General features: G+C 41.2%; 2 protein-coding genes across 5 annotated transcripts in view; one reads left to right on the top strand and one right to left on the bottom strand.

Annotated features, from left to right (window-relative positions):
• PSMC2 (proteasome 26S subunit, ATPase 2) overlaps positions 1–2,022 on the bottom strand; it is a 19,751-nt gene extending 17,729 nt beyond the window's left edge. For both annotated transcript variants that reach the window (XM_006140790.3, XM_006140791.3), the window contains exon 1: positions 1,883–2,022. In XM_006140790.3, coding sequence (XP_006140852.1) covers positions 1,883–1,952 — 70 coding nt within the window. In that variant the 5' untranslated portion in view covers positions 1,953–2,022. The remainder of the gene's footprint in view (positions 1–1,882) is intronic.
• Positions 2,023–4,767: 2,745 nt separating this feature from the next.
• DNAJC2 (DnaJ heat shock protein family (Hsp40) member C2) overlaps positions 4,768–19,433 on the top strand; it is a 37,001-nt gene continuing 22,335 nt past the window's right edge. Inside the window, exons 1-4 of one of the 3 annotated variants that reach the window (XM_006140788.3) lie at positions 4,768–5,038; positions 7,026–7,216; positions 13,245–13,320; positions 18,306–18,404. In XM_006140788.3, coding sequence (XP_006140850.1) covers positions 4,975–5,038; positions 7,026–7,216; positions 13,245–13,320; positions 18,306–18,404 — 430 coding nt within the window. In that variant the 5' untranslated portion in view covers positions 4,768–4,974. Of the gene's footprint in view, positions 5,039–5,069; positions 5,218–7,025; positions 7,217–13,244; positions 13,321–18,305; positions 18,405–19,433 lie in introns of those variants that run through there. The other 2 variants (XM_006140789.3, XM_027773369.1) reach the window with 2 other exon arrangements.

Raw genomic sequence — 19,433 nt, 5'->3', positions numbered from 1 at the left:
TTTGAGGTTTTTTTTTTTTTTTTTTTTTTAGAGGTTTTTGCTATAGGGAGCAGGCGCTCGCCAGACAGATAGAGAGACAAAGAGACACTAAGGGAGAAATCATCTCTCAGAGGGGATGGTCAGGCCACAATCCTTTCTCGTCCCTTCTCTCAGGATCTTGGGCACTCACGCACATGCGCCTGGCGTGAGTTTAAGCCGCCGGGTCTGGGACTCGAACCGTGGTCGACTACATGGGAGTTCAGCAACAGCCATTACACTAACTGCTGGTCCCCCTCTGAGGTTTTTAGTATCCTAAATACTTTTGAGAGCAAGGCAGTAAGATGAAAATAGACAGCAAACGTTCTTTCTTTGGGAGGAGGGCATAAACAAAGAGTGCTAAGAGAAGTTGAAGTAAAGGAAGAGTCAGAGAAGAGACTAAAACCATATTTTTTAAGAAGCTTAAAAGAAACACAAGCATAGACCAGCAGGTGGTAAGGAGGTTAAGGCAGCTGGATCCCACAAACCCAACTGCACAGTTCAAGTCCCAGACCTGGTAGCTTGAAAACACATCAGGCACATGTGTGTGCATGCCAAAAATCTCAGGAGAATGGAGGAGAAAGGCCTAGAGAATAACCATTCCCCCAGGAGGGTGATTACTCACTTTCTCTCTCTCATTCTTACCCTCACCCTTGCCTTCTCTGTCTCTCTCCAGTGCACGCACAAGTCCTATAACAAACTTAAAAGAAACAAAAGGAGAAAACAGCAAATGGAACCAACTGGATGAAATCATGTCCAAAATGGTATGAATATTTCATGGTATAGACTCCGGCAGAAAGTTATTTTATACTGTCTATCAAAACTACAAATTCACTTCCAGAATCTGCGCTACAGCTCGTGTTGTCCTGGGGCCGGCAAGAGGCATGGTGATTAAAGGTGCTAGATTCCCATACGGTTGACTGTGGTTCGAGTCTTAGACCTGGCGGCTTGCTTTCTCACTTTCTCTCTCTCTGTCTCTGATCAAGTTTAAAAATAACAAATGGAATTAAATAATTCTTTTAAAATATGCCAAACATGTGCTTGTCCACATGGTAAAAGTTAACATGAACACGGTTACTCACTACTTTAAAATGGCAATAAGCTGGAAAAAAATCTAAATGTCCATCAATAATAAATAATCAATACGCACAAGGTGCAAGATACAGACGCAGAGAGGAGCAATAACACTGATTCTTGATAATGATAAGTTATCTCTAAAATATACTAATATTGTAAAAAGCAAAATACTGACGTATGCACAGCGTGCTACATTAATGTAAAAACACAGGACGATATATTCGGACATTTTTGTATACGTACAGAAAATATTGATAGATACACAAAATGTCAACACTGGCTGTCTATGCGGAGAAGTCGGTGTGGGTAAGGATGGGGGACTTTTCAAACCCATCTTCCCTGCCTCGAGTTTTGAACCGTATAAATGTATTATCTAGACAAAAATGTGTTTTTTTTTTTTTAAATGAAACTTGCGCCTCAGGATTCTAGCTGCACAGTGATAGTACCTAGCTGTCACACCCGGGGAAGAGGAAGGAAAAGAAAGGACCAAACACCGGCAAGCAGGGGACGTTTTCAAGGCCTAGAAGGCCGAGTAGGGTGCGTGACTTCTTCAAGAACTCTGAGACGAGAACAAATAAAAAATGTTGATCAGCAAGAGAATACAGAACTTGGAGAGGGGTGAGGGAGACAGAGATGGGAGGCAGGTTAACCCGCCTTCCGCCCCAGACTAACTTCACTACAGGACACAAGAAGGCCAGGGCACCGAGGCGGGATCCGGAGTCCGGCTCTCTCCAGGGCCCAGGCTGGCCCTGCACCGACTCGGCTCCGGCTCTGGCCCATGTCAACTGACCTCGGATGGGCTTGTCGTCTTTCTCATCCTCTTTGGTTTTCCGCTGATCTGCACCCAGGTAATCCGGCATTTTTGGGAGAACCAAGTACTTCAATTTTTCAGAGATTACACAGCACGTTCTTCGCTTCCGGTGGTGCCTTCCCTTTTTTATTTATTTATTTTTTTAAAAGAGAAATCAGGGAGACCAGCAGGTTCCGGTGGTGCCTTCTCTGTCCCTTCCCCACCGGAAGTACAGCGCGATTCGCCCTCTCTCTTCATAGGGCGCTAGCGAGCCTGGACCTTGGCGTTAGAGCATGCAGGCGTCTCATCTTCCAGGTGGAAGACGTTAGGATGCTCTGAAGACCATCGTGACAGTTGATGGGAAGGAGTCCGTGTGAGGAGGACACGTCGCTCCACGCGGCCACCCCCAACATCTGCACCGTTTTGTCTTCTCCGAGGACTCAAAATCTTGACTTCAGTCGATGAGTTTAAATCCTGCTATAGTCATTCACATACCGTCCAGCCTCGCATAACTCAGTTTCTGAACTTAAATTTACTCTTTACCTCACCCAAGATGGAAACATTAAATAAGGGTTTGTAAAATACCTATCAGATACATAATAAGTAGTGGCTAAGTCTACAAATAGAGGGACGGTAATGTATTTGTAGCAAAGAGTTAATATCTAGAATATATAAAGAACTCCTACAGCTCGACAAGAAAGCAACCTGATACTTAAAATGGGTAAGGAACTTGGATAGGAGTGTCTTCAAAAATGATACGGTCAACAAACATATGAAAAAGATACTCAACATTAACTCAGGGAAATGTAAATCAAAACCATAATGAAATGGCACCTCAGACCCCATTAGTTATACTATAAAACAAATCCAGGAGACAAGTATGGCCAAGATGTGGAGAAAATAGAACCCTCGAGCGCTGTTGTGGAAAAGGTTACAGACTGCTATGGAAAACTGATGGTTCCTCAAAATTACTGTATGGTTCAGCAATTCCACTTCTGAGTATACCAGAAGACTCCCAAAAGTTTAGAAAAATGAAGTGAAGTACAAGTTTATTTTGGTGTAAAAATTTTTCAAATCTATGCATAATTTTTTAATACTATGCATTTTTCATGAACTTTGAGAAGCCCCGTTGTATGCTCAAAAAAAAAAAAAAAAAACTGAAAATAGGCCGGCAGGTGGTGTGGTAGTTAAGGACGTTGTACTCCTACATGGGCGACTGCAGTTCAAGTCCCAGACTGGGCGGCTTGCCCCACCCCTCTCTCTGTCTCACTGATCAAATTAAAATAAAGATAATTCTAAATTTGAAAACAAGATCTCAAAGATATTTGTAGTCCTATGAATATAAAGCCTTAAATGGGATAAAGGAGACAGAAGGCCTGTAGGTAACCAAGTTTCTACCTTGGACTAAATCCTTATGGGGCACAAAAAAGGTCAGAGCGCCAAGCCAGGAGCTGGAATCCAAGTCCATAGCAGCATTATTCACAAGAGCAAAAAAGGTGGAAGCAACCCAAGTGTCCATCTACAGACAAATAAAATATGACATATACATATAATGAAATATTATTCAGCCTTATAAAGAAATGAATTTTTTATATGTGCTACAACACAGGTGAACCTTGAGGACATTATGCTAAGTGAATAAGCTAGTCACCAAAGCCAAATACTGTATGATTCCACATATATGCAGAACCTACAGTTGTCAAATACATACATACAGAACGTATAAGAACGGTTGCCTGTGGCTGGGAGAAGTGTGGAATGGGGAGCTATTGAGTGGGTGCAGAGTTTCTGTTCTGCAAAATAAAACAAGTTCTGAAGATTGATTTTACAACAATGTAAATTACTTAATACTGAACTGCACATTTAAAAATGGCAAAAATGGCAAATTTCACATTACGTATTTTTTCTCTCTCTGTTAGGTATTTGCCATAGGCTACATACACTTGCTGGAGAGAGACAGGGCAAGTGAGAAAGCATCCCCTGGGGTTGGGGTGGGGAAATGACCATGACACAGTTGTCTCTCTTCCGTTCTCCTCTCAGGATTTTGCACATGTATGCACATGCACTTTGTATGTTTCTCAAGCATCTGAGTCTAAGACTTGAATGATGAAGTTGGCCAATTTTCTCCAGCAAATATACAGACCAATTCAACATATTTAACATATAAAAAATGCAATTTCTAAAGAATAATTTACTAATTTCTGATACTCTGCTAAAGTGGGCATGTCAAGTCTGTTTTGTTTAATCTGTTCCAGATACTACTGTTAAAGGCAAAACTACCCAGTATTTTAGTTTTTTGCTTTTGAAGGAGGCATATAGTAGGAATACCATTGATTTTAATAACTCCGGGCTTCCCAGAGTTCTGTAATTGGAGCTATCTTTAAAAAAGTTAAAAAACACCTCATTCTATTAGAGCAGTAAAAATATTGAATAAGATCTAACACCAGAGAGAGGTTTCTTCTCCAAGTGGATATTTTAAGAGATAATGCAAGTAAATTATTTGCTAGTAGCACAACAAATGTTCACTGCCACTCTTCTAATTATTAAGGTAAGCACAATACATCACAGATATATGTACATAATTCTCTATGGACAGATATTATACTAGATACTGTGGATACTAGCTCTACGAGTCTTTTCATTTATACAAATAGAGCTAATGGTAAAAAAAAATCATTGGTTAGGTTCAGACTAATACATATAGTCTGAACTTAAAAGAATATAAAAGGAACTGCTTTTAAATTATGTTTCATGTAGTTCACTTGGACGAGGAATAATCCTTCCACAAGGGAACGGACGACTCTAGGAACCGTTCATCTGTGTGCGTCGGAATCCAGCCGGACCTGAATAAGTAGAGAACCTAGCCCGCCGCACACGTTGGCCCCGGTGGGTGGTGGGGGGGTGGGATTGGCGTCGGCACCACGAAAGGTCCATCCCGGAAGTGCTTATTGATAGTCTCCATGCGCCGTGTCCTGGGCGACGTAGAGCCAAGGCGCGAGGCTCAGAAGGAGAGGTAGAGCTGGAGGGGACGCTAGGCGCCCTCTGCCCGGGACGCGAACGGCTGCGTTCGTGGGGCTAGCCCCGGCGCCATCATGCTGCTCCTGCCGAGCGCCGCGGACGGCCAGGGCACCGCCATCACCCACGCTCTGACCTCTGGTACGTGCCCACCCAACCGCGGCTGAGTCCCTCGTCCGCAGCCCCTGCCTCAGTCCTCCGCCTCGGCAACCCTGGAATCTGTCTACTCTTGACCCAGGCAACTACCTCGGGAACATGTGGGGCCGTGTCTATTGCTCTTTTGCTCCCCGCTATAAAGTATGCCTACCCTAGATTGAAAGGTAGGAAGGTGGGGGGCGTCATCCTTCTGTCTCCTCGGTGCTTCCTCCTCTCGGGGCTGCTGACTCATGGATCGGGCTGAGCAGTTTGGAACCCAAATCCTCCAGTCCGCGAGAAAGATTCCTGTAATCATCTCCTTGTATACCGGGAAGAGTCTACCCGCAGCGAGCACCCACGTGCCTTGGGTCGTACAAAGCCTTACTGCTGGCGATCTGTTAAACACCTTTCTCGCGTTCTGCATTTGCTCCGGGTTGTTTTTTTTTACGTGTCAGAACTCAACCACCACTCCTCATATTAAAAGATCCTTGCCTGGGTTGCTGGAAAGACGCAGAGACACTCTATTAAAGGCAGTCATTCCAAGTGCAACTTTTGCTGCTGCTGAAGGGTTAGATTTATAGCCCACGACAGTCGTGGTAAACTTAGTCTCCTGTTTCAATAATACATTTTTGAAATAGCAATACCCAGAGCCGCTTACATAGGCTCTATTGAATGATTTTGAACATCGCTCATCGCATGTTGGTTGTGTGTATGTAATCTTAACGACTGGAGGAAAAGGCTTAAAAAGCAAAGTTCTGAAAAGCCACACCCACACTACCACACTACACAGGTAGTGTTTCTCGGACTAGGTGTTTGAATCCTCCTATGTAAGATGGGGGAAAACTTAGTTTGCAAAGCTAAGGAAAATTCAGATTTTGTTTTGTTTTTCAGGAAAGGTGGCCATTAAGTACAGAGAAAAACTTTGAATTATTCAGTTCTGGGCAGAAAAAAAAACTTTTGCTTTCGTATGGAATATGAAATTAAAATGAATTTACTTTTTTTTCCTGAAATTACCCGTATTGAATTGCTAATGTACACATGTACAGCAGTTTACTCCTATTTTCTAGAAATGGATATGCCTTATTTTTCTACAACAGTTTATGATTTTCTTTCTTTCTTTCTTTTTTTTTTTGAGAGGTTTTTGCTATAGGGGGCGTGTGCTGGCCAGACAGACAGAGACAGACAGAAAGAGAGAAATCACCCCCCAGAGGGCATGGCCACACCGCAATCCCTTCTCCATTCTCCTCTTGGGATCTTGGGCATGCATGCACACGTGCCCACGGTGAGTTTAAGCCACCGGGTCCGGAACCGGACCACGGTCGACTACGTGGGAGTCCAGCGACATAGCCATTACGCTAACTGCAGGTCCCAACAGTTTATGATTTTTAAAATACCTTTATAGTTTCTCATTCACTCTTCCTAGGAACCAAACAAAACATATCATTTGAATATTACAGTTGAAGATACCTGAATCATTTTAGGATATAAAATTGGGAAAATTTCCCCAGACTTGGGAAATTGTATTTCAGAATAAATGATTGCTAGTGAATTCTTAATATTTTTAAGAGTTATTTCAATGTAAATTTTAATAATTAAGAGTGAGTGTTTTGAAGATGTTTTTAATGAGGCTAGGTTGTAGCGACAATTTATCATTATGTATTGCTTTATTGTAAACTTGGTCTAAAAGTAACTTTGCACCATTTCATCAGCATTCTTCACCTTCAGCTTGTATCTTCAGAAAGGTGTTGACTCATCGTTGACATTGCTAAATGTTTTACTTTGTGAGATAACTGGAAAAGGTTGATTGAATACTCTGTAAATAGTAGAAAATGATTTCTTGCTGACACTTATGCAAGTGGGATGGCTGCAATTAATTCTTTAGTTGATGGTTTTGAATTGTATTCTGATGGTATCTCTTCTTGTTTCCTGAGAAAATATATTGCCTTTATTCTGTGCAGTACATTGAAGCCTTTCTTAACACTTTCAATCACAGCATCTACACTCTGTCAAGTTGAACCTGTGGGAAGATGGTTTGAAGCTTTTGTTAAGAGGAGAAACAGAAATGCTTCTGCCTCTTTTCAGGAACTGGAGGATAAGAAAGAATTATCAGAGGAATCAGAAGATGAAGAATTGCAGTTAGAAGAGTTTCCCATGCTGAAAACACTTGATCCCAAAGACTGGAAGGTATTTAATATCTGAATCTTTTTTCAGTCAGATTCTTTGTTAAATAGACCAAGGCAATTTTCCCCTGCATTTTGCATTAATAAGCTATGATTCAAAAAGATAATTCAGTATCTATTCCTTGCTAAGCCGAGTTACATAGCACTAGCTGTAAGGTATCGTTTGCTGAAGAAATCCAGGAAGAAGATTTGAACTGGTGTTAGAGGGATGATAGCAGTTAGTGAAGCAGAGAAGGGAGAAAAACTATTCTGTACAGAGGAATAGATGTGCAAAAACACAAAGGAGTAAAAGAATGTGTTCTGTGCCTCCAGGGATTAAAGGAAAGTAGAGTAGGGAACATAAGAGATGTGATGAGAAATTATGCCTAAAATGCCTTGTGTAAAACGATTGGGTTGAGGCCAACAGGTGGCATGGAAGTTAAGGCAGTTGGATCCCACATAGCCAACTCTGCAGTTCAAGTCCTAGAACCAGCAACTTGAAAATCATAACCAAGCATGTGTGCGTATATACTCCAAATCCCAAGAGGCAAATGGAGAAGGGATTGTGGCATGGCCATCTTCCTTAGGGAGGTGACTTCTCTCTTTCCCAGTCTCTCTCTTTCTCTGTCTCTGTCTCTGGTGAGCACACATACCCTATAACAAAAACAAAAATTGTTTTGTGTAATTTTTATGATATGCTAAGGAAAGAATTAAATTTTTATTTGGGGGATATTAGGAAGCTGTGAAAAGTTTCTAAGCTAATTTTAGAAAAATAATTCTACTGGCAGGGTTGGCAGGTGGCGTGGTGGTTAAGGGTGTTGGACATCTGCATGACCAACAGTGGTTTGAGTCCTGGATATGGTGGTTTGCTTTCTCACTTTCCTTCTCTCTCGTTTTCACTCTGTCCCTCTCTTGTCAAAATTAAAATAAATAAAAAATTTAAATAAAATGATTCTTTGGGGGGAAAAAAAAAGAAAAGAAAAAGAAAACTAATTCTCCCGGCAGTACAGAAAGCTGCTTGAGAGGTTGCAGGGGGAGTAGCAGAGGAGACTGGAGGAGACATGAATGAATAGTTCACTGTTACAGTTCTAGTACACTAATCCAAGCCTATGAATGAAGACTTTAACTAAATTTGTAGTTGGGTTTGAGGAATAGGAGACAGAATTTATTTTTTTGATGTTAGAATTGATAAACCACAGGGACTAGCAGATGCTATAATGGTTATGTCACTTGACTCCCCCATGACCAACCATGGTTCAAGTCCTGGACCTGGTGGCTTAAAACTCACACTGGTTGCGTGTACATGCATGCCCAAAATATTGAGAGGAAAATGGAGGAGAAGGGAAATCATTGATTTCTCACTTTCTGTCTCTTTTTCTCTGTGTTTCTCTGGTGAGTGCACATGCCCTATAGCAAAAATCTCTTAAAAAAAATAAAGAATCGATAAGCCTCAGGGACCTTGGCAGGATGGCACAAGAGAAGGAAATGTAGCCTTCTGACTTCCATAACCTACTGTTATGTGGTATCAGTAAACTGCACTGGGATACAGGATAAGGAAATTTGTGAAGGGTGTTAAAGTTTGTGTCCAAGCTTGGCTATGTCAGAACTGAAGTTTTATCATAACATACTGGTAAAATGGTCTAATAGATGGTTAGAAATTGGTCTGTGATTTTGAAAAGAAGTTAGAGCCAGAGACATTTTGAAGTCATTGGTGCATAGGTGGCAGTTGAGGCTGTGAAGAGTTTAAACGAGGAAAGGCATATGTATAAGGCCTTTAGAAAAGTAAATAAGTAGTCAGTGTTAACTGATTGTCCTACCAACATCATGATTAATTTTAAAAGAAAAGGACCGAACATTGAAAAGCGTGGTTGCTTAAGGTGTAGGAAAAGGGAAAATAGTAAAGGATACTAAGAAGGGAGAAAGAAATAGGAAGAAACCGAAAGGACATATGTTAGTTCAATAAAGTTTTATTGATATCAGACACTATACACTTATAGAAACTAAGGGAGGAAGAAGTCTCATGAAGGTGAAAACAGTACCAGCGTATGGTATGGTGGTGAAGGCAGGTGGATCCCACATGGCAGCTGCGAGGTTCAAGTCCCACATCTGTTGGCTTGAGACACTTGCCAGGTACATGAGCATGTGTGGCCAGAATCCCCAAAAGAGGGAGAGATGGAGGAGAAAGAATTGTGGGCATGACCATTCACTGTGGTTGAGGTGCTTCCTCATTTTCCCATTTTCTTTGGTGAACACACACACCTTCTGACAAATTTAAAGGAGAAGAAAATAAATTAGCAAATTTATATTTTAAAAAAAGGAAAAATCAGTCATCAGTGTCACTACTTCTAAGAGAGGGCACTCACATAATGTGAAAAATGATAAAAAGCCACTGAATTTGGCAAAAAAGTTTAGGTCACTGTTTTGAAAGTAGTTCCAATATAATGATTGGAAGGGAAGATACTGTAATGGGTTGATTAGGAAGTAGAGAAATAGTGACCTAAGTTTAAAGTACTCTCTTCGAAAGCTGGGTTATAAAGAAAATGAGAGAAGAAACTGAAATGCAAGTAACTAGAACAGAACATTTGAGGGACAGATGAGGAACAGTAGTCAGTGGAAAGCTATTAGAGGGTTTTAGCATTGACATTTTAACTATTTTGGAGGGAACAATAAAAGTAGAGAGGGGAGAAAAGGTGGTCTTTATTTTTTTCTTTAAGAGAGATTTTTGCTATAGGGCACGTGTGCTCACTGGAGAGACAGAGAGTGAAAAATCACCCCTGGGGGGATGGCCATGCCACAATTGCTTCCCCTCCATTATCCTGCTGGGATTTTGGGCACACTTGCATGTATATGTGCCTAGTGTTTTAAGCCACCAGGCCTAGGACTCGAACTGTGGTCTTCTATGTGGGAGTCCAGTGATGTAACTATTACACCATCTGCTGGTCCCTTATTTTTCTTTTTAATTTGCTATATGATGCATGTGCTCACTAGAGTGAGAGAGAGAGAGAGAGAGAGAGAGAGAGTGAAAGTGAAGTGTAAGTGAGAAAGCGTCCTCCAAGGGGATACCATACCACATCCCTTCTCCTCCATTCTTCATTCTCCTTTTGGGAATTAAAAAAAAAAAAAAAAGGATTTTTTTTTTTTGCCATTGGGCATGTGTACTTGCTAGAGAGAAAAACAGAGACAGAAAGAGGGAAAGTGAGAACCTCCCCACCCCTGGGAGATGTCTGCACTACAACGCCTCCATTCTCCTCTCAAGATTTTGGACATGCACATGTGCCTGGTGTGATTTTCAAGCCTCTGGTTCTGGGCTTAAACCACGATTGGCCACGTGGGAGTTCAGCGCCTTAACCCCCATGCCACCTGCCGGCCCCTTCCCTTGGAATTTTGGACATGGAGCACACCCACCAATTGTGTGTGTGTTTTTGTTTGTTTGTTTTTGTGGGGTTTTTTTTTTTTTTCTTTTGGAGAGGTTTTTGCTATAGGGCGCGTGCACTTGCCAGAAAGACAGGGAGACAGAAAGCAAGAAATCACTCCCTAGGAGGGATGGCCACGCTGCAATCCCTTCTCCATTCTCCTCTTGGGATCTTGGTCACGCATGCACACGGCGCCCAACATGAGTTTAAGCCACTGGGCCCAGAACTCAAACCACGGTCAACCACATGGGAGTCCAGCAACATAGCCATTATGCCAACTGCTGGTCCAACATCCAGTGTGTTTTAAAGCTGCCAGCTCCAGGACTCTAATTGCATAGTCGCCCATGTGGGATCTAGCTGACTTAACCACCAAGGCATCAGCTGGCCCTAAGTTTGTCTGTTTTAATAAAGTTTTTTTGTAGTGGTTAAGAGAGATTTTTGTTGTAGGGTGCATGTGTGCTTGCCAGAGACAGACAGACAGAAAACGAGAAATCATCCCCCAGAGGGGGATGATCCCCACACTGCAGACCTTTCTCCTCCACACACACCCACCCAGCATGTTTCAAGTCACCAGGTCTGGGACTCGAACCGCAGTTGACTATGTGGGAGTCCAGCGATATAACCATTATGCCATCTGCTAGTCCCTCATCTGTTTTAAATAAAATAATGACATAAAAGCTGAGACCTGAAGGAATAGAAGATGGCAGCCACATAGAGAGTCAGGGGGGAGAGTATGCCAGTTAGAATAGTATATGAGGGCATGAGGTGAGAAAGAGCTTGACATATTCAGTGACCCAAAATACCAGTCATAGGCGACCAAGGTAGAGGGTGAGAGGCCAGGAGTGTGGTGAGGTGGAGGTGCCATGTGCATCCCGACCGCAGAGGAAAGAGCTGCATAGAGTTGGTTACTATGTTATAGCCTGGGAATGGGTGCAGTCACTTGAGACCATTGTGTAAATAGAGAGAAAAAGAAACCTCAGAACTGAGCTTCGAAGGTCCAGAAGCCAGTGAAAGTGGCCAAAGCAAGCTACTGGAAGGTGGAAGGAAAATAGAGAGTGGACTCAAAGAAACCCTAAAGGAAGATAATGTTTTCAGGAAGGAGCCATTCGTGTTGCCTCTGGAAGTCAGTAGTTTCATAATATGTGGGTGGGCATAGAGAGCAGAACCAAATTTGGAATAGGATGAAAAATGAATGCAAGAGGGAGTAAGAAAGTTTGTGGACAGCTTTTTCAAGAAGTTGAACTCTGATGGACAGAGTTAGTGGTGGTAACTGGAAAAGGGGTCTTGAAAGAATTTTCTAAGATGAGAGATAACATCTTATTCTGATGAGAATAATGAGCTGCAATTGAAGAGACAGCTAAAATACAAATGTTTGAAAAGACTTGGGTTGGAATTTACAACCAAGGAGGATGGAGTAATTAATAGGAAAGGCTTTCTCAGTTGTGAGTGGAGAGAAGCAAGAGCTGTACAGGTGCAAGTAGGGTGGTAAAAAGATGCTGAAATTTGAGTAGGATGATTATTTTTTAAAGCAGTTGATGAGTTTGAGATAGTTTTTGTTGTTGTTGTTGTTTTGTTTTTTAAGAATTGTTTTATTATTTTTAAAAATTTGACCAGAGAGAGAAAGTGAGAAAGCAAGCTGCTGGGTCCAGGACTCGAACTGTAGTCAGCCATGTGGGAGTCCAGCTCCTAAGTACCATGCCACCTGCGGCCCTAAGTTTTGAATAGTTTTAATTTTTCAGTTAAGCAGGAGGCAAGGCTGTCAGCTAAAGGGTGGAGATGAGTGTGTGAAGCTTGAGGAAAGATTTGAGGACAGAAGGTATGAAATATTCACCTTAGGAAGTGGAATAGTGAACCAACTGAAACAAAGTGTAATTGCCACATTAAAGGAGTAGTCCATTGTATGACATTTGCTATTTTGAATTTAAGGGGAAACTAGATCAGCCTGCTTTGATTTTTTTTTTCCCTCCCCATGTTTCATGCCCTCAACCCCACTTCTCTTTACTCAATAACTGACTGACTTCTCCAAAACAAAATAAACCATTTAAGTTCTACGAGGAGCCAGCACTCATGTTGTTACCACACTTCTAAATTTGCTAGGATGTTAACCAAAATAAAAATGAAAGCAGGTACTTCCATCCAGAGAAGCTTTATCCTTCCCCTTCCTAGAATGTTTACCTAATCTGTGTTCTTTACTCCATATGGTTGGTGGTCTGTGCTGTCATTGTTCATAGGCCCAACCTGTCAAAGCTACTGTAATGTTTTCCTCAGTTTTGAAATGTTCTTAGCTATACTTTGGTTTAAAAATGGCCATGGATATTAATAGGTGTCAAAGGAAAAGGGGGTTCTTTCTTCAAGTAGGTTTGGAAAATGCTTGTGCTTTACAGGTTTTTGTTTGTTTATTTTTTTAACTGTAGTTCTCAAAGTGTTTATTAAGCTTATGTGCATACAAATCAGCAAGAAAGCAATAAAATAGTTCATTTTTCCCAAACTTACTTAGCCATAGAACCCATTATGTAGAACCTCTCACTGGACTCTTGTTTGGAAGCATCACTTTGGGAAACACTGTTTTGAGGTGCAGGAATACAAAGAGTAGAATGTTTGCTCTGTTTCAAACTTGACTCCCTTTTGTGTGCTTATCAGAACCAAGATCATTATGCAGTTCTTGGACTTGGACATGTAAGATACAAAGCTACACAGAGACAGATCAAAGCAGCTCGTAAGTACTTAATTATTTTGAAATAATCAACTATCTTGTATTTAAGTGTTATCCTTTTGAAAAGATACCCAGGATCATTGTCTATAGTCATAACTCCTAGATTGTTTTCCTCCCCACTCCTGCCACAGGGTACATGCTTGTGTACAAGAGATAAAGAGGGAGGCAGAGACAGAAAAAGCATCTCCCCACACCCCAGTGGGGCCTGGTCATGCCACAGTCCTTTTTTCCCCTCCATTTCTTCATTTTGTCAGGACTTTGAGCACACATACATATATGCACAGTGTGTTTTTCAAGCCTCCTGGGCCAGAATTCAAACCCTTGTTAGCCATATGGGATCTGGGTATCTCTGTATATCATTTAACCACTGTGCTGTGGGGCTAGCCCACCATAACTATATAGTGAACAGCACGTGTGATGTTGTCCTAACAGTGTGAAACCATGACCTCCTTTACCTTCAGAACTAGGAAAAAGCAATCAGTTTCACGTGTGCTCTTTTCCATTAGAGATAAGAAATCAGAGTGTTGGGGGAGAAGAGGATAAAGAATATTCTTGAAATGGCAAGCTTTTAAAAATTATTTCATGTTTCTTGGGAACCAGCAGTTAGCGTAATGGCTATGTCGCTGGACTCCCACGTAGTTGACCACGGTTCATGTCCCAGACCCGGTGGCTTAAAAAACTCACGTCGGGCGCATGTGCGTACATGCCCAAGATCCTGAGAGAATGGAGGAGAAGGGATTGCGGCGTGACCATCCCCCCTAGGGGGTGATTTCTCACTTCCTGTCTCTATGTCTCTGTCTGTCTGGCAAGCGCATGCGCCCTATAGCGAAAACCTCTCCAAAAAAAAAAAAGAAGAAGAAGAAAAAGTTTCACATTTCTTTAGAAATATGGGCAGCTATATTAGTTGAAGCTATCTTATTGCTCAGGTTTTCAGGGATTTTTGTGGTCTTAGGTCACACCTTCATTGATACCACTCTCTTTTCTAACCAAGAGAGCTGTCAGTGAAAATAATAGACAAGGTTAAAAATGTGAGGGGAACATGTTGGGAACTCAGTGTTTCTGTGTCTCATAAAACACCATCCCTTAATTTTCCTCAGTGCTCTATCCTTTGCCTTCCTGTAGACAAAATTCTTTTTTTTCCCCCAGAGGTTTTTTTTTTTTTTTTGCTCTAGGGCACGTGCCTCAAGACAAAGAGAGACTGAGAGACAGAAAGTGAGGAATCACCCCCCCAAGGGGGATGGCCACGCCTCAGTCAGGATCTTGGGCACACATACACATGAGCCCGGCGTGAGTTTTAAGCCACCGGGTCCGGGATGCGAACCACAGTCGACTACGTGGGAGTCCAGCAACATAGCCATTATGCTAACTGCTGGTCCCATAGACAAAATTCTTTACACACACACTTGGTTCATCTGATTGGTAAAGCTCAATGAAAGAGGTTAAAGTGACTAGTTTTCTGTCTTTTGTCTTAGGAGAATGTTCCCTCTACTCTAGAGAATTGATATTGAAGTCAGAAGAAGTAAGATTGTGGCATATGAAAAAGAGTAGGGAGTCAAGACCGGTCGAGAAGAGAAAACATTGTACTTGCAGAAATGTGGCTGAATAAGAACTATTTCATGTTGAAAAATACTAGTTAAAACATAGTAGAGTAGATAAACTCATATTTTTCCCCAATCTTCTATTTAGGAAAATCACAGGAAATTTTTTTTAACAAAGTAAAAGAATATTAGATTTTATAAAAGGCTGGCATGCAGCAGTTGGTGTAATGGCCTCCCAAGTAGTCAACCACGGTTTGTTTATTTATTTATTTATTTATTTATTTATTTAAGTTAACTGTAGGGCACAGCACATGTGCTTGCCAGGGATAAAGAGAGATTCAAGGACAGGGGAAGTGAGAAATCACCCTCTCAAGGTAGACGGTCATGCCACAATCCCTTCTTTTCCATTTTTATCTTAGGATTTTTTTTATCTTTTGGAGAGATTTTTGCTTTGTGGCGTGTGCACTCGTTGGAGAGACAGAAAGAGATATATATAGAGAGAGAAAGTGAGAGCTCATCCTCTAAGGGGATGGCCGCACCGTAATCCCTTCTCCCCAACTCTCCTTTCAGGATTTTGGGCATGCATGCACACATGCCTGGCGTGAATTTGAAGCTGCTGGGTCTGGGACTTGAACCACTGTCAGCTGTGTGGAATTCAGAGCCTTAACTATGCCACCTGCTGGCCCCTTTTCTCTCGGTAATTTAGACACTCACACCTTGCATGTTTCTCAAGCCACTGGATCTGGGACTCACACCGCGCAGTTAGCCTTGTGGGAACTAGCCACCTTTACTACCATGCCACTGGCTGGCCCTAGATTTAGTAATTTTAGTTTAAACTATTTGTGATATTTTATATTGAAAATTTTCATGTCGAAGCTTCTTAAAAATTAAAAAATGCAGAGTTTTGTTTGTAACAGCAGTATGAAGTTCAGTAAAAGCCCCTGTGCTACTGTGTCCTCACAACACCTCAGAAACTATCTTTCATGGGGGGAGAAAGGAGAGGGAAGTCTTGAGATTTCAGTACACTTATAACCACTGTTCCCAGATTACTTTTGTATCTTTTTCAAACTGACAGTGTTTTTGGTCCCTTTTACTTTATTTTTTTTAAATTGAGTAACCATTTTTTGTTCCTTCTATCCCAGGGATAGAGTAAAGAACAGTCAGAACCCTCTAATATAAATACATGACTAAAGAGGAGTAGGGCAAAAAACAATGTAAAGAAAACAGTGCAGAGGATAACCTTGAGGAATATGTCCAAGATTTGGGGGTATGCAAATTGAATTTAACAGTACATTAAAAGAATAATGAAGCCCATGAACATGCAGTTTTTTCCCTCTTAGGAATCAACTTAGGAAATTATTAGCATATCTAAATGGATTAACATTTATAGCTTAGATGGTTAACTTGATGATAGATCCTAAACAGATAGTGAAATGAAATACAACCTAACACCCATTCCTTTTTTCTTTTTTTCTCTAAGGTTTTTGCCGTAAGACACATACACTCACCAGAGAGACAGAGAGAGGGAAACTGAGAAATCACCTCCCCGCCTCGCGGTGGGGGGTATAGCCACTCTACAGTCCCTTCTCCTCCTTTCTCCTCTTGGGATTTTGGGCCTGCGCAGACACACATCTGGTGTGAATTTCAAGCTGCCGGTTCTGGGACTCCAGCACTTTAACCTCTATGCTACCTGCTGGCCCCTACTCATTCCTTTTTGATAAGAATGTTGAAGAAAAATGTGGTTAATGACCTGTTGTGACAGATATCTCAGGCCCATAGGCAGTAAACTTGTAACCATGTGACATTAGTGCTATATTTTTGGGAGTGGGGGTGATTTTTGCTGTTGGGCACCTGTGCTCACTGGAGAGACAGAGAGACCGAAAGGGAGAAATCACCCCCTCACCCCCCTGCCCACCCACCGGGAGACGGACATACCACAATCTCTTCTCCTCCATTCTCATGGGCACACGCACATGTCTCTGGCCTGAGTTTCATTCTGCTGGGTTCAGGACTTGAACCAGTGTCAGTCATGTGGGAGTCCAGCACCTTAACCTCTACGCCATCTGCTGCCCCCAGCATTAGTGCTGTCATCTTTAAATCCAGAGGGAAATCTGACCAGCCCTTTTTTTTTTTTTAATGTTGATTTGGGAACATGAGTCAATGAAGAAAGTTATTAAATAAGAGAGAGCTATTGGATAGAAGGGAAGAAATATATTCCTTGCAGGTAATCCAAGTATCTCTTTCCTGAAATGCCTGAGACCAGAAGTTATTTTGGGTTTTGGAATATGCATATATATGATGAGATATTTTGGGGATGGCATTCAAGTGGGAACATGAAATTTGTTTTATATTCACCCTCTGTACATAGCCTGAAGGTGTTTTATACAATATTTTTGTAGTGGAGCATTTTGACTGCAGCCCATCACAAAGTCATGTATAGAATGTTCCCCTTGTGGCATCATGTCAGCCCTCTAAAAGTTTCAGAGTTTGGAGCATTGCAAATACCAGATTTTCAGGTTAGAGATGCTCAGTCCATTTACATCTGGAAAACCAAAAGATTGTTGTCAAAGTGGCTAGATGGCAGGAAAACTGTAATAATGAAGTTATTATTGGGACCAGTGGTTAACGTAATGGCTGTGTTGCGACTCCCATGTAGCTGACTGCTGTTCGAGTCCCAGACCCGGTGGCTTGAACTCACACCAGGCGTGTGTGCGTGCGTGCCCAAGATCCTGAGAGGAGAATGCAGAAGGGATTATGACATGCCAACCCCCTGGGCAGTGATTTCTCGCTTTTCGTCTGTCTCTCTGTGTCTTTCTAGCGGACGCATGTGCCCTATAGCAAAAACCTCTCCCAGAGTTAACCATCAAATGTATTAGAAAGCTGTGGTCATTTTAAATGTAATCCTAGGGCAAGAATAACAAAGTAAACCCTTATAAAATTTAAAGGAAACATCAAAAATCAGTAGAGAAGAAAAAAAATCAAGTCATTGGAGAAGTGAAGGAATATTAGATGAAACTAGAATTTTGAAAAATGAGTTTAGGTACTTCCTTCTCTATGTTAAAATTCCAAAAAGTTTTAAAGGATTTAAACATTTTTAAAATTTAACCATGGAAAATATTAATGACACTACAAGTATTACAAGTGCTAGAAGAAATTTTGAAGGAAATGATCAGTAGATGGGTGCCCCAAATTCTGACAGGATGGAGAAGTGGAGAAGGGATTGTGGCATGACCATTATCCATTGGGGGGTATTTTCTCACTCTCTCCCTGTCTCTGGAGCAAGTACACGTGCCCTTTGACAATTTTTAAAAATAAGCATATATTTTACTGTGGGAGAAAAAATTTTTAAATCAGCAGTATGACTTTAGAAATAGTCCAAATTTAGTTCGTCTTTATTTTAAATTTTGAAGTCTAAAGAGACAATTTGTCTAAATCTGACTCATTTTGTAGATAAAGCAATGGTTTTAAAACATCATCCAGACAAACGGAAAGCAGCTGGTGAACCAATAAAAGAAGGAGATAATGACTACTTCACTTGCATAACTAAAGGTAAGAAAATACTATAGAGTCAGGAATTTCTTATGGTAGTTGTCATTTATTTATTGCTGGAATGGATTTCCTGTGTGCACTGTGGATCATTTAACCATCCCATGACATCTGAACACTTCTACATCCACAACAGGTTATTTTAGTAATCTCTTGGGAGTCTTACTACACAACCAGCACCATCAATAATAGCTGACAGCTTGTTACAGAATCTCTGGCCCTGCCCCATACCTACCGATTAGTATACACATTTTAACGGGATCCCTGGATGATTCTTATCAGAAGCTCATCCTACTGTTAATTTATATACGGGATATATTTAATGATGAGAATATGAAGACCTTTTTCTATTTCAGATGTTCATTGGGCATCTGAACATCCTCAGGTGGTTTGCTAATTTAAATTAAGAAATTGATTATACCATAGTATAGATCTCCCAACTATTGCTATTCACATAATAATACCTATATTTAATAAGCAAATTAATTTAGGTAACCACCACTTCTAATGATTCCTTAAATGTGCTTAAATATATTTTGGTGCATTGTTTTGTTTTGTTTTTGTTTTGTGGGGAGGTTATTGCTGTAGGGTGCGTGCACTTGCCAGACAGACAGAGACAGACAATGAGAAATCACCTCCCTGGGGGGGATGGCCAAGCCACAATCCCTTCTCCTCTATTCTCCTCTCAGGATCTTGGGCACACACGCATACGTGCCCGGCGTGAGTTTTAAGCCACCGGGTCCAGACTCAAACCGCGGTCGACTACATGGAAGTCCAGCCACATAGCCATTATGCCAACTGCTAGTCCCTTGGTGCTATTTTTCAAAAATTTGTATATATACTTTTCAGACTTTCTGTTCTTGGCCCCCTCTTATACATGCTTGAGAAGCCCAAGGTTCTTCTATGTTTTACAACCTAACGGGTAATTTCTTTTACCCCAGAATCATCTATTTTCCGGAGGAATGATTATTTGTTTAGTCATTTGTTTCACAGAAGTTTTTTTTTTTTTTTTTTTTTTTTTTTTTTTTTTTT

The sequence above is a fragment of the Tupaia chinensis genome, unplaced genomic scaffold (assembly GCF_000334495.1).
Source record: "Tupaia chinensis unplaced genomic scaffold, TupChi_1.0 Scaffold000044_1, whole genome shotgun sequence".
In the NCBI taxonomy this organism is placed as follows: domain Eukaryota; kingdom Metazoa; phylum Chordata; class Mammalia; order Scandentia; family Tupaiidae; genus Tupaia; species Tupaia belangeri.
Note: the sequence above shows the minus strand (reverse complement) of the source record. Positions and strands in the feature narration are given on the sequence as shown.